This window comes from Alosa sapidissima, chromosome 10, assembly GCF_018492685.1.
Source record: "Alosa sapidissima isolate fAloSap1 chromosome 10, fAloSap1.pri, whole genome shotgun sequence".
NCBI lineage: Eukaryota > Metazoa > Chordata > Actinopteri > Clupeiformes > Clupeidae > Alosa > Alosa sapidissima.
The window spans coordinates 11,899,737-11,914,374 of NC_055966.1; the positions used below are offsets into that span (position 1 = coordinate 11,899,737).

A 14,638-nucleotide genomic window follows, 5' to 3' on the forward strand; every position below is an offset into this window, starting at 1 on the left:
TTTAAACCCCAGACCCTGTTAGGGTGTGTGTGTGGGGGAGGCAGTCCTGGGAGTATTAAAGCACTTTGTAGAGACCAGTTGCCAACATAGTTTGAGGTGTTTTTGTTTTCGTTGCCAACCTCTGCAGGCCGCAGGTTGTCATGCCAACGAGTGTTCCGCTGCAGGATCCAAACACAGCGTTCTGTTCATATCTCCTTCCGTCTGTCTGTCTCTCTCTCTCTCTCCACCCTTCTGTCCGTCTCTCTCTCTCCACCCTTCTGTCTGTCTCTCTCTTTCTCTCCACCCTTCCACCTCCATGTTCTGTTCATCACTCTTCCCTCCCCATTGGATCACTGTTTGTCTTTATCCTTTCTCTCTCCCTCTCCTTCTCTCCTCCCTCCTGTGCTGTGTGTGTGTGTGTGTGTGTGTGTGTGTGTGTGTGCGCGTGCCCTGATGACTTATGTTAATTCACACACACCCATATGTATGGTTGCCTTTGAATTGTGGACCACAACAGCAGTGAACTCTGAGCGGACCGCATGCCAAAAGAGGGCCAGAGCCAATAGGCTGCGTGTGCCAGTCGGCCGCGGACCAATCACAGGCCGGTCCACCATGGACTCGGCTGCCGCCAAAAGCTGGGGCGTTACGGACGACGCCCCCAATCTGATCCGATTAGTCTGCGATCCGACAGACTGCCCAGTCCAGATTCCTTCAGTGTGTGTGTGTGTGTGTGTGTGAGCGTTCTAATTCTGCCTGACCCTTTGGTGTCGTAAGGTCACCAGGCCTCTTTCCTCTGAGTCCTAGCCCTGAGCAGAGGGACTGAGTGACAAAGCATCGCACCAATGGGACGCAAGCAAGGTGCTGGAGCAGGGCGTGTCAGGGGGAAAGGGGCGGGACCAAACCCAGACACCCCGCCCCCCTGGCGGGCCTGTCAATCAGTCAACATGACCTCATCATCATCATCATCAGTGCATGGACGTAAATGTTTCTTCTGAGAACTCCGGTTTCTCCGTTAGCGTTACAGTGACAGTATTATGGTGCCAGTAGGACGCGGAGGGTTTGATATATTGTGTATAGTGAATGTATTGTTGTCTGTGTAAGTGCATTAAATTATATTTTCGTATGTTTCTGGAGAACAACGTTCCTATGTGTGTGATGTTAGCACCGGCGGGAGGTTTGTGCCCACCGGATGCTCTCAGTACTCTCTTCAAAAACAACAAAAAAACAGCTGCTTCATCAATGTAAACCTGATTACATTTGAAACATTAAAATGGCCTCTGGTGTCAAGCAGTGTCAAGAGCACTTTCTTCCAATATGTGTGTGTGTGTGTGTGTTGTTATGGTAGAATTGTAACAGCTGTGTGTGAGAGAGAGCGTGTATGTTGTTTAAAGCAGGGGATTCTCAAACTTTTTTGTTCCAAGGACCCTTTGTGGGGGAGATTGAGGGGGACCCTCTCATAATCATAAAAGTTAAGCATATGCCATTTGTATTATCTGAAGTTGTGGTCAGGTTCTCTATCAGGTGTTTTTCTGGCAGGTGTGTAACTTGGTCTTTTGTCAACTTTGGATTTTGCATCCCTTGACTACATGGACTTACTGGAACATTCTCCATGGTCATCAGCTAGCTCGCTAGCAAATGAGCCACGCTAAGCAGCAGTAGGAGGGGCTCTGTGTAACCTAAGTGAAGTGATTCAAGTTATATGTCAGTCAAGTTAAATGTCCCAATGTGTGGGAACAATAGACACAATTTGCTTGTTTTATTGGTGAAAAGGGTCATAATCTGTAGAAAATAATTTTTAAAACAAAAACCTCAACTTTGTCATTAAAAGCAAATTACTTTGTGGACCCCTTGGCTATGAGTCTAAAGAATCTTCAGCACAGACATTTAACAGGTACAGACACTAAATTGTTGAAAGTGTTTGAAATGCAAAATTGAAAGTGTTTGAAATGCAAAACAAAACAAACATTACACAGCTGTTTATTTCCACAGCTCTTTATTGTTATAAGTAAAGGATGATTACAGGACACACACACACTCACGTGCATGCACGCGAGCAATCACACACATACTCAGAGTCCAGACGCAGGGACACACAGTGATGACAATGTAATACACACCTTCAACAGGTGAAGGAACCTATGAGACATGCGCAGAGCTAAAATCAAGAGCTTTAAATAATACAGGAGCCAATCAAACTGAAGACTAAAAGACTGTAATAGACTGTAATAATACAGGAGCCAATCAAACTGAAGACTAAAAGACTGTAATAAACTGTAATAATACAGGAGCCAATCAAACTGAAGACTAAAAGACCCGCGAGTGAGAAGAAGAGCCCCTCACCACCCTGGTTTAAAACAGATCTGCCTTTATTCATATGCACGCACTACAAACACGCGCTACCTGATTGGAGCAGAAGAGCCTGAGCTGAGTATCTGATTGGCTGGCAGAATATGAGGCTGGGCTCTGATAGGCTGCAGAAGAATGTTAGGCTACCTGGACATCCAATCAGAGTGGAGTAATGATATCAGTGACTGTGACATACAAACCCAAAAGACGCTGTTTAAGTATGGTGACAGAAAGAATAATAGTCATAATAATAAGAATAATATAATCAACGTCAGTGTTTCCAGGCAACGGCCCGGCCTTCTGAAATCTCATTCTAGACTGAGGGGCTGATCAGACATGAGACATCATAATGAGAGAGAGAGAGAGAGAGAGAGAGAGAGACACACACACACCCTCCAACAAAATAAGAACACCTACATACACTGTCCCCTATAAACACTCCCCTTAACACACACACACTATCCTTCACAGACTCACTTCATTACTTACTCACACACATACACACACACCCCTTCACAGACCTACACTTGCTCCATGTAAACTCACTGCTCTCATAAGCATTCAAACAGAACCTCTCCTGAATGGTCGTCTCTCTCACTCACACGTGCAAACTGCTGATACCCCCACCTCCACACACACACCCAGGGGCGTGTCTGTGCGCCGCCCATCCTAATCGAAGTTGAGCACGTTGGCGTCGAAGTGTGTGAGCACGTGCTTCTCGAAGAGCTGCTGCTGGCAGTCTAGGGGGAACTGCTCGCTGCACATTGGGCAGGTCTTCCAGTGGCTCTCCACATGCTCCTCGAACCGCCGCTGCTCATAGTGCGGAGGGAAGATCACCTCACACAGCGGACAGCGCTTCTGCTCACCACTGCACGCACGCACGCACACACACACACACACAGAGCAACAGGACAGTTAGCTGGGGAGTGTTGCTTGGCCTCAAGGCAGAAGGGAAAATGTATGTGTGTGTGTGTGTGTGTGTGTGTGTGTGTGTGTGTGTGAGAGAGTGTTACCTGGCCTCGAAGCAGAAGGGCATGGGTGTGTCACTGATCTGAGTACTTGGAGCCTCGGGAGGAGTGGGCTCTTCAGTGGGACTGGGCTGCTAAGAAACACAACACAACACACACACACACACACACACACACACACACACACACACACACTATATTCAATACAGAGTTCACTGATGTTCCATTAGTATGCTGTTTTGCTGTGTGTGTGTGTGTGTGTGTGTGTGTGTGTGTGTGTGTGTGTGTGTGTGTGTGTGTGTGTGTGTGTGTGTGTGTGTGTGTGTCTTACACTGCTTTGCTGCGTCTCAGGGTCCTCGAGTTCATCGGCTCAGGTATGTGTGTGCTTGCTTGCGTGTGTGTGTGTGTGTGTCTTACACTGCTCTGCTGCGTCTCGGGCTCCTCAAAGCCGTCTGGCCGACTCAGGTTGCGGGCAGGCTGGATACACACCACATTACTGTCCCATGATGGGGGGCCCATCGGCGGTAACCGTGGCAACATCTCATCCGAGAACTCATCCCCGTCTGCGCCATCTGAAAAAACAGATAGACGGACCATTGGTATTGAGTGTGTGTGTGTGTGTGTGTGTGTGTGTGTGTGTGTGTGTGTGTGTGTGTGTGTGTGTGTGTCAACATGAATACAGGATAGGTGTAATAAAGACAGGATGTCAGTGTGTATACCCTGAGTGTGTATTTGTATTTGTGTGTGTGTGTGTGTGTGTGTGTACACGGGTTTCCAAACTGCAGGTCAGAAGCCATGAGAGGTGATTGTTGATAAGGTAAGTGTGTGCGTGGGCGTGTGTGTGTGCGCGTGTGCGGGCGTGTGTGTGTGGCCGTGTGCGGGCATGTGTGTGGGCGTGCGCGCGCGTGTGTGTGGGCGTGCGCGCGCGTGTGTGTGGGCGTGCGCGCGCGCGTGTGTGTGTGTGTGTGTGTGTACCTCGTGTGTATGGGTTTCCAAACTGCAGGTCGGAAGCCATGAGAGGTGATGGTTCGTAAGGAAGTGGATACTGCAGAAACAATGGTGCCGCCTCTAACTCCTCCTCTTCAGGTCCCACCTCTTCCTCCTCATGACTGGCACTGCGCTGAAGATCCTAAACCACACACACACACACCAATCAAGAACAACACAATCCATGAGTGTTCAAAATATGCACACACTCAATTTAGCTTCTATAGTAGGCACACACAGTAGGGTGCAGCAGTCATCTGAGGTGACTAGAGAACTGAACACACACACACACACACACACACACACACACACACACACACACACACACACACACACACACACACACACACACACACACACACACACACAGTTTAATTAAGGCCTTCATTACAGGTCCCTAACAGTGCTTGGGGTTTTATTGAAGTTCAGAGTCAGGCGCCAATTTCATTTAGAGAAAACCTCAAAGTGGGCCATTCTGCTGAGAGAGAGAGAGAGAGAGAAAGAGAGAGAGAGGAGGATAGGAAGAAAAGAGAAGAGAGGAAAACAAGAGGGAGGGGTAAGTAGAGGAAAGAAGAGTAGAAGAGAGGAAAGGAGAGGAGGGAAGAGAGGAGAGAAAAGGAGGGTAAGAAAGAAGTGATTGTTTTGTGGTGTTCTGGTTTAACTAAACTCCTGAAAATCTTAGCAAAACCCCAGCAAGCAGGGTGTGAGTGTGTGTGTGTGTGTGTGTGTGTGTGTGTCACCACAGGAGATCCAGACACCAAAGATGAAAGCCTTTCCTGCCACATACACTCGCTCTCCCTCATCTCGTCTCACACACACACACAGACACACACACACAAGACAGGTCACAAACACACCATTGAGTGAGAACTCTTCAACATCTCTTCAGGCGCATGTAGTAGGACATAAATGAACTTTCTTCCTCTTACACAAACTTCCTCTTGGGATCTACAATGATATCATAGCCTCTTGAAACCACAAAGAACTTAAATCCACACACAGACACACACTAAGCGCTTTCAGACATACGTGTAAGACCGGAGGTTTTGCCGATGTTAAACGGTGGGGTCGTATATCTGAACGACATAACCGGTCATATGGAAGTCCGAATTCACCCGGTGTTTATACTACTCCCCCCCTAGTATTTCCTCCGGACATGCTGTGCTGTGTCTGAATGAAGCGTAGGACATGCGGTTAAGATCACACCTAGTGAGAGGGCGTGTTGGTGACGTTTCTTTCGTGCGTCCATGTGGTTAGATCTGACTTAAATGCCAGTGTTATGATGGAGTGGCATGCTGTCCAGAAAATCTCCGACCTGGAAAGATGCAGACATCACGGAGCTACTGTCCATGAGGGCATACAACATTTTGATAGAACACATGAAGGGAACGGCAAGAGACGTTGTACAACTGCATGGCAAACGAATTCAAAAGACTGAATCACCATAAGCAGAAGGCGCTGAAAAGGCAGTAGCCTACAGCGACGTCGTTGACGACAATAACAGGAGTATTTAATAAATTGTTAGCCAACATGGTTTTCTGTTCATTGATACCTCGCTGAGCTCGCTGATATTTGTTGAGCATATATGCCTAGAGAAAATGAAAACGAAGAAAAGCCAACTTTGTTACAAGCTCCTTACGTAAAAGCAATAGACACATGGGGAGAGGATGCTTTTGGAAAAAATAAACCATGAAAAAACAACTTCACTGTTATGTTAGTATTTTGTTTATTGCTTGAAAACGTTGTATGATGGACTTGCAGTCTTGCAGAGTTAGCCTACTGAATTGGCTGGTAGCCTACCATAAAGTTTGTGCATGCTCTCTCTCCAACGCAAACCAGATGTGGGGTTCTATAGCCAAGTAATTCTGGTACATAAAGTTGAAAACAGATAAATGTGTTTATTCGAAGCACACATACAAATACTGTTTGCTTAATTGACTAGCCTACTTCAAGTATTAGCCTACGCACAATAGATTTGTCTTCTAGCCTACATAATGCATAGGCTACACGTTGTAAACAAAAAGCAGCTGTGACAGGCAGCGGCCGCATATATTCTGCGTCATATCTCGCATCTTGTGAACTCTACAAGCCCCCACCCCTCACTCGACAACTACACGGAGATTCTGTAATGTGCGTGTATGTCGTTCACACATACGTCCGTATAAGGTCAGCATTAGGTCCGCAGGTTAGCATCATATCTGAATCATCCAAAGGGTAGGACCTCCGTTTGACAAACCTCCGCATGTACTCCGGAGGTTATTTCTGAAAGCGCTTACTCTCTTGCATACACACAGACACACACACTCTCTTGCATACACACACAGACACACACACTCTCTTGCATACACACACACTCTCTTGCATACACACAGACACACACACTCTCTTGCATACACACAGACACACACACTCTCTTGCATACACACAGACACACACACTCTCTTGCATACACACCCCCTCCAGTCTCTCCTTCTCCAGAGTGAGTGCAGCCAGTTTGTCCTTCAGATCCTTCAACTCACGACCCTTCTCAGCCACCTGGCTCTGAAACATACATACACACACACACACACGCACGCAGGCACGCACACACACACGCACGCACGCACACACGCATACGAGAGACACATCACATACACTCCATTGAGTGTATGAGATGGAGGGAGTTTAAGTATTTGAGACATATAGAAAGAAATGGGATGACTGTGTGTGTGTGTGTGTGTGTGATGGCTAACCCTATAGCGGTCCTCCTCGGCGGCCAACTGCAGGCGGAGACTGTCGTTGGTCTTCAGCTGCTCCCTCCACTTCTGCTCCATCTTCGCCAGCTCGTCAGCAAACACACAGCTACGCTCCTTCTCCTCCTACAACACACACACACACACACACACACACACACACAGGAGAGAAAGAGTGTAAATGTAGACTGTTTATCACACATATGAACCAAGTTGCATATACACAGAGAGTGTTTGTGCTCTTACACTTAGCATCTGTTTAATCTTGCGGTATTTGTCGCTCTTGTCGTTGGCTTCGCGGCCTACGGATCTCAGCTTGCTCTGGATCAGGGTGTCCAGGACCGCCTCGCTCCCACAGCTACTTCCTGTTGGGCAGGAACGCTCCGTCAGCCACAATAACCAGCTACGACCATACGCCATTCAAAGTACCACAGCAACACAGACTGCTCACCAGTCCCACTGACAGCTATGCTGATGGCTAACCACTCTGACAAACAGCTGCGCTAACAGCTAACTAAAAAAAGGGAAATTGTCACTGACTGTCTGAGGGAGGGATTCGTGTTCGTCTGAGGGAATGCAAAGGGAATAGCCTTAGCTAACTGAGTTAGTATGAGGGCCTGCTTAACTAGCAGTGGACGTTACATAACAGGCACAGAGGATTAGCCTCCATTAGCTGTGTGTACAAACAACTGGGGATTAGCCTCGGTTTGCTGCAGGCTCTAGAACTAGCCTCCGCTTGCTGCGGGCACAGATGACTGGGCACAGATGATTAGCCGCAGCTAGCTGCGGGCTCTAAGATTAGCCTAGCAGTGGGGGCTACCTACTGGGCACAGATAATTAGCCCCTGCTAGCTGCAGGCTCTAGGATTAGCCTAGCTATGGGTGCTACATACCAGGCACAGATAAGTTGCTAGTTGCGGGCTCTAGGAGTCGGTCTCAATTGGTGAGTACACCATTCATGAGTACACTTTCGTGTAGTACCCTATGTGCACTGTTCGCTTACTGGCGGAGTGCGCAAATTTTAACAGAATAGTACTGTCTCATATCAAACGCTAACTCCGTGCACTTCATGGAAATGACGATCGCAACATTTAAATATAACTTTATTGGCATCCTCAATTCGACAGTGACATGGTCATACTGTGTCAAAACATGAACCGCTTATGTTCTAACTTGCTTGTACCTCTGTAAAGTGTGTTTTCCACGGCTGCTGCTTCAGCTTTTACAACCGCGATTACCACGCTTACCAAGTTTAAAAAAAACGCTCCCTCCCCTTCCGCTATTTGGCCAAGATGGCGTTCGTTGAGGGCGAAAAGTGTCCAGCATTCCACACTTAGCTTTTTGACCGTTGTGAGTGCACCATCCGGGGACTTGCAGTGCCCTTTGTGTCGTTGGAATTTTCAGTGTGAACACCCTCATGCACTCAAATTAGATATTGTAAGTGCAGAAGTACGCGATTTGAGACACAGTCTACGATTAGGCAAGCTATGGGTGCTACATACTGGGCACAGATAATTAGCCTTTGCTAGCTGCGGGCTCTAGGATTAGCCTAGCTGGGGCGATACCTACCGGGCACGGAGGGCTCTGGGCTGCTGGTCAGGGGAGTGGCGGCCGCCTCAGGACTCCTTTTCTCCTCCTGTACAACACAGAGCAACATGCGGACTCACATACACGGTCCAAAACATTCAAACTCCTTTTTAAAACTGAAAGTGGTTTCGTGGGTTTACGTGGGGAACTCTGCTAACTGTGGGAAAGCGGTCTTGAGGTTTGTGCATGCGTATGTGCATGTGAATTCGTATGAGTGTGCGTGTGGGAGAGAGAGAGTATATGTTTGTGTTTACATCTGAGTGTGTGGGTAAAAGCATACAGTATGGTTGTGTATATATGCATTATATGAGTGTGTGTACCTGTGTGTGTGTGTGTGTGTGTGTGTGTGTGTGTGTGTGTGTGAGTATATGTTCATATATTAGGGCTGTCAAAATAACTGATTAATTAATTTGAGAAAAAATAACAGATAAAAAATTAGTGCAGATTAATCAATTCCGTATGACCTTTGACCCCGAGCCATTCTAGTCAGTAAAAATTAGACTGTAAAATGAAGGAGAGAGAAGAAAACGTGCTGCCTGGATCATTGATTGGAACATTTACTTTTAAAAAATGGCCTGATGGTGTTGATAAAAATAAAGTGTTGAAAATAAAGTCCTCTGCAATGTCTGCAGCAAGGAATTTGCATATCACCGGTGTTCATCAACTCTATAGTCGCACATCAATGCAAAGAAATAGTGTTGACATTGAGGGGAGTGTTAATTTATTTTCATTGTGTCCCCTAGGTTATATCTGTGGCCTGAAATGCCTTGTATGTAGCACTGTTGAATTTATTTCCTCAGCATATTACTGTAGGTCATATCATAGATTATTATGGTCATTATTTGAACAGTGAAAATAATAATAAAAGAGTTTTTGAACTTTAAATGTCACTAATGCTGATTATTCAATGATTCATTTGAATTTAAATATTTAAAATACTTTCACAGCTAAAATGATATATGCGATTCATTTAGCTTAATTAATCACAGAGTATGTAATTAATTAGATTCATTTTTTTAATCGATTGACAGCCCTATCATGTGTATGTGTGTGTGTGTGTGTACACATATGTGTGCGTGTGTGTGTTCGTACCCCCTGCGACTCGGAGAGCTTGAGCACCTGCTTCTGCAGTCTCTGGCACTCCTTGTACTTGTCCTTGTAGTGTTCCGCAGCCATCTGCAGACGCAGACGCAGGTCTTCCACCTCCCTCTGCAGCTCCTGCAGCGCCCCGGCCTCACACACCTCCTAACACACACGCACACACACACACGCACACGCGCGCACACACACAGACACGTAAACATATACTATAAAAATGTACACAAATGTATGTAAGTAACTGGTGTGTGTGCCCATGTAAGTGTGTGTCCATGTAACTGCGTATGTGTGTGTGTGTGTGTGTATCCATGTAAGTGTGTGTCCATGTAACTGCGTATGTGTGTATGTGTCCATGTAAGTGTGTGTGTGTGTGTGTGTGTGTGTGTGTGTGTCTGTGTGTGCGCGCGCATGCTCCTTACCGCCTCCTGCTGGTCGTTCTCCTTCCTGCCCTGTTGCTGCTGTTGCTGCTGTTGCTGCAGCTGCTGTTGGAGGCGTCTGCACTCGGCCTGAACGTCTGCGTGGGTCCTGCGCAGCTGCTCCGCCTCCAAGCGGACGCGGTAGAGGTCAGACATGCTGCGGTCCCGCACGCTCGCCGCGTCACGCAGCTCCGCCCCCAACATGGCCGCCTGCTGCTGACTCGCGTTCAGCTGCTCCTCTTTCTGACGCAGCTGCTCACGCAGGGCCTTCATCTCAGCCTGACACACACACACACACAGTCAGATATGCACACGCACGCACACACGCACACACGCACACACAGGGATTAAAGAAAAAACAAATTCTTTCTTTCTCTTTGTCATTTTGATTTAGATATTGTTTAGGGCTTTTAAAGCAAAGATAATTTCAGTGCCTAAATTTGTTAGACATTTTGAAGATGTCATAGGCCTTATTGGCATAGCCTAGTAGCCTATGAGGACTTAAAAAAAGACTGATGGTTTCTATCGTAATAAATTGTATGTGCATTAATGTGGGGTATGGAAGGTGTGTGTGTGTGTGTGTGTGTGTCTGTAGATGTAACTGTGTGTGTGGGCATGGAAGGTGTGTGTCTGTAGACGTAACTGTGTGTGTGTGTGTGTGTGTGTGTCTGTAGATGTAACTGTGTGTGTGGGTATGGAAGGTGTGTATCTGTAGACGTGTGTGTGTGTGTGTGTGTGTGTGTGTGTGTACCGAGGGACTGGCCAGTAGCTGCCGGTTCTGCTGTTCTCGGTCGGTGAGGCAGGCCTTGAGCCTGGCCACCTCGTCTTTCAGCTGAGCGATGGTGTTCTCCCGGTTCACATCCATCGCCTTCACCATCTGCAGCTCAGCACTCAGCTTGCTGTTCTCCAGCTCACGGTTTTTCAGGTGGATCTACACACACACACACACACACACACACACACACGCACACACGCACACACACACACACACACGCACCTTAGTGTTACTAGCTCATGAGTTTGAATGGTACTAGCATTAAAATTGATGGGGGGAAAATCTAATCTTCAACACAGACCCCAAAAATCACTAAAATACCCCATGGTTTCACTTTATCACATACAAGCCCTTCTCCCTGTAACACGCACACGCACACACACACACACCAAACTGCTTAACCCCATCTCTCTCCCTCACTCTCTCACACACACACACACACACACACACACACACACACACCCAAACACACACACACAAACACACACACACAGCTTAACACCATCTCTCATAGCACACACACACACACACACACACACACACACACACACACACACACACACACACACACCAAACTACTAAACCCCATCTCTCTCACACACACACGATCCCCCTCCCTAACACACACCACACACTCCAAAAGAGGCCTTTTTAAATGAGGTGCCCAACTGTGTCTCCACGGCAACGGCACTAGCCACTCCCAGTTCCTGTGCAACCACAAGAAAGCCAGAGGCATGGCAAAACACACACACACACACACAGAGCTGTGTTTTCAGGCCTTGGACAAGGGAGGTCTGTTTTGGCCGGATATCCATGTGCATGTTCTTGTATGTGACAAATTAAAACCAAAAGACCAAAGTAACACTGGCACAACAAGCTGTTCACAGCTGGAGAGATGACGAGTGTGTAGCCAGCAGGGTTAAAATTCTATGACTTTCCCCTAACTTTCCATGACAAAAAAAAAATAATAATAATTTCCATGACTTACTATATAATGAATGGTACAATATACCGACCAAATATTTCAGAGCAGCCACATCATTTTCATAAGCATTAAGCATTTTGGGTATTGGATATTTCAATGTAGTAATATGGTGGCAGCATGGAGGGGAGTGTCTCCAGGACACTGGTTTCCCTGTTAAGCCTTCATGAGGTGTCGTGGGCCTAACTTAACAAAACATCGGTGAATGAGGGTGCCCACTTGATAAACCCAATGACATGCCGCATACTATATACTGCTGTTGGATGGGCTTTGTCTTGTGTTTGTGACCATTTGTTGGCGGATGTGGGTATCGTGCTTTATAAAGTTAATTTGAGTAGGGGCTTCTGAATGTGTTTTTACCTTGGATTTTGGCACAAGGGATTTTAACATCTAATCCTGTGTATTAATGTAATTAGAGCGGGAGATGAATAAATGGGCATTGAATAAAAGTTGGATTAACCACAACTACTCAAGCAAGCAGTAAAGCTAATAACCAGATATCCACCAATTCTGTGTGGAAATATATTTATATTAATGTATTTTGGCAAGTCAATTTTAAACTGCTACAATAAAATTCCTTGATATTCCATGACTTTGCCCCAAAAATGATAAAATTCCCTGACTTTCCATGTCTGGAATAGACTTTCCAAAATTCCATGATATTCCAGAAATTCTATGACCTGTGGGAACCCTGAGCCTGTTATTCATGCATGTGTGTGTGTGTGTGTGTGTGTGTGTGTACCTTGTAGAGCTCCTTCTCGTCCTTCTCATTCTTCAGCTGAGACTCCAGATTGTCCTTCTCCAGATTGAGCTTCTTCAGACGGTCCTTCAGACTAGTGGACACACACAGACACGCGCACACACACACAGACACGCACACACACAGACACACACACACACACAACATTAGAATGTGTACAGTTGCTATAAAGGCAGGGCTCCAGACTCAGTATTGGACGGAACAGCAGGCCTAACGGAACACCATTCTCCTAATTTTTCATCATCTGTTTTGTCACATTCAACCAATCAGAGGCAAAGACCCGCCCCATCTCTGTTTCTGGTTTAGACCACGATATGATCCTACCATGAGTGTGAGTTCAGTCAAAGATAGTGTTGTTGCTACGATACCAAAATTTTTGTTTCGATACAGATACCAAGTGAAGAATTTTATGTTTCTATTTCTATTTCACATTTTGGAATTCATAAACTTTATATATTTTGTTAGTATTTTATGATCTGTATAATTACTAATAGCAAAAAACATTTAGTAATTTAAACACTTCATATTGATTTTTGAACTATTACACTTGCCTTTAATGTCATTACAGTGTGTAGGTTTAATTGAGTGCCACTTTAAGAAGAACATGAAACGTGTGTGTGGGTGTGCGTGTGCATGTCTGTGTACCTGTCGAGCTGCGTCTCCTTCTGCAGACCCCTCTGGGTGACTCCAATCAGGTCCTCCTCCAGCTGCAGGAGACGCACACTGGACTCCTCCTGTCTCCTCTTCATCTCCTCCTGCCTCCTATTCATCTCCTCACGCTCCTCAACCAGCGTCTGGGACGACTGCTGCACCTCCTACACACACACACACACACATTATAACACACACACACACACATATTATAACACACACACACACACACACACACACACACACACACATATTATCATGAATACGCAGACACGTGTATACATTATACACACACAGACATTATAATAACACACACACACACACATATATTACCATGAATACACAGACACGTGTATACATTATACACACACACACACACACATTATAATACACACACACACATTATAATACACACATATTATCATGAATACACAGACACGTGTATACATTATACACACACAGACATTATAATAACACACACACATAACATGCACATAATAGATATTTTACTTTACATACAAAAATAATTAGTAAGTGAAAAGTTCTGTCTGCACGTCTACACACACACACACACACACACACACACACACACCCCTCCTCAGCACTACTCCACAGGCTGCTTTTATGAGCCAAAAAATGTTGGAATTATTTTAGCAGCACATAAAACAAACATATAAAACACTGCCTATAAAATGAACAGCCACAACCTGGCGGGCATTCCTCTGACTAACCGTGTGTGTGTGTGTGTGTGTGTGTGTGTGTGTGTGTGTGTGTGTGTGTGTGTGTGTGTGAGAGAGAGAGAGAGAGACTAAGAGAGAGAGAGAGAGAGAGAGTGATGATGTGATGTCATCTGTGAAAAGTGACTGGCATGGCAGCAGAGATAAATAGGACTTCTCAATCTCACACACACAAATACAGAGACCTACTTGCACACACACACACAGATTTCAGACACACATGCAACCCTATTTCCAAAAAAAATGGTGGCACTGTGTAAAATGGGAATACTAACAGAATGCTATGATTTACAAATCATGTTAAGCCTATATTCAAAGGCCACGGCCATCCAATATTGGTGTTCTGCCCCGTCCCTTGTTTTTAAAGATGTCTCTGGATTCTCTGAATATTTGAATGACTATGAAATCCCCATATCCATCTATAAATTACAGGAACGTCTCTCGACCCGTTCCTCCGATTGATTTCAAACGTGGCAGGTGTCTTGCTACGGGCACCAGTAAGTGCAGTGTAAGTTTGACGTTGCTTGATTAAGTAATGCAAAAGACATCGTTAAATATATCGGTAAAAGAAGCACACGTTCGCTTTCTCCGCTCTACTGTATCCACTCCCCTCTCACACAG

At 45.8% G+C, this 14,638-nt stretch overlaps 2 protein-coding genes across 10 annotated transcripts in view; one reads left to right on the top strand and one right to left on the bottom strand.

Annotated features, from left to right (window-relative positions):
- The window catches only part of jazf1b (JAZF zinc finger 1b), a 41,782-nt gene that overhangs the window by 20,475 nt on the left and 6,669 nt on the right, over positions 1 to 14,638 (top strand). Inside the window, exons 5-6 of one of the 3 annotated variants that reach the window (XR_006034518.1) lie at positions 1 to 713; positions 10,678 to 10,700. The exon at positions 1 to 713 is cut by the window's left edge and continues 1,537 nt beyond it. The gene's annotated coding sequence lies outside the window, so the exon portion shown is untranslated. Of the gene's footprint in view, positions 1,267 to 10,677; positions 10,701 to 14,638 lie in introns of those variants that run through there. The other 2 variants (XR_006034519.1, XM_042106321.1) reach the window with 2 other exon arrangements.
- Positions 1,956 to 14,638, bottom strand: part of tax1bp1b (Tax1 (human T-cell leukemia virus type I) binding protein 1b) — a 32,072-nt gene continuing 19,389 nt past the window's right edge. Inside the window, exons 6-18 of one of the 7 annotated variants that reach the window (XM_042106313.1) lie at positions 13,275 to 13,444; positions 12,612 to 12,702; positions 10,864 to 11,043; positions 10,116 to 10,391; positions 9,691 to 9,843; positions 8,581 to 8,647; positions 7,259 to 7,377; positions 7,013 to 7,138; positions 6,735 to 6,821; positions 4,269 to 4,422; positions 3,711 to 3,865; positions 3,339 to 3,427; positions 1,956 to 3,193 (exon numbers count right to left, since the gene is read on the bottom strand). In XM_042106313.1, coding sequence (XP_041962247.1) covers positions 2,995 to 3,193; positions 3,339 to 3,427; positions 3,711 to 3,865; positions 4,269 to 4,422; positions 6,735 to 6,821; positions 7,013 to 7,138; positions 7,259 to 7,377; positions 8,581 to 8,647; positions 9,691 to 9,843; positions 10,116 to 10,391; positions 10,864 to 11,043; positions 12,612 to 12,702; positions 13,275 to 13,444 — 1,866 coding nt within the window. In that variant the 3' untranslated portion in view covers positions 1,956 to 2,994. The remainder of the gene's footprint in view (positions 3,194 to 3,338; positions 3,428 to 3,710; positions 3,866 to 4,268; positions 4,423 to 6,734; positions 6,822 to 7,012; positions 7,139 to 7,258; positions 7,378 to 8,580; positions 8,648 to 9,690; positions 9,844 to 10,115; positions 10,392 to 10,863; positions 11,044 to 12,611; positions 12,703 to 13,274; positions 13,445 to 14,638) is intronic. The other 6 variants (XM_042106314.1, XM_042106316.1, XM_042106319.1 and 3 more) reach the window with 6 other exon arrangements.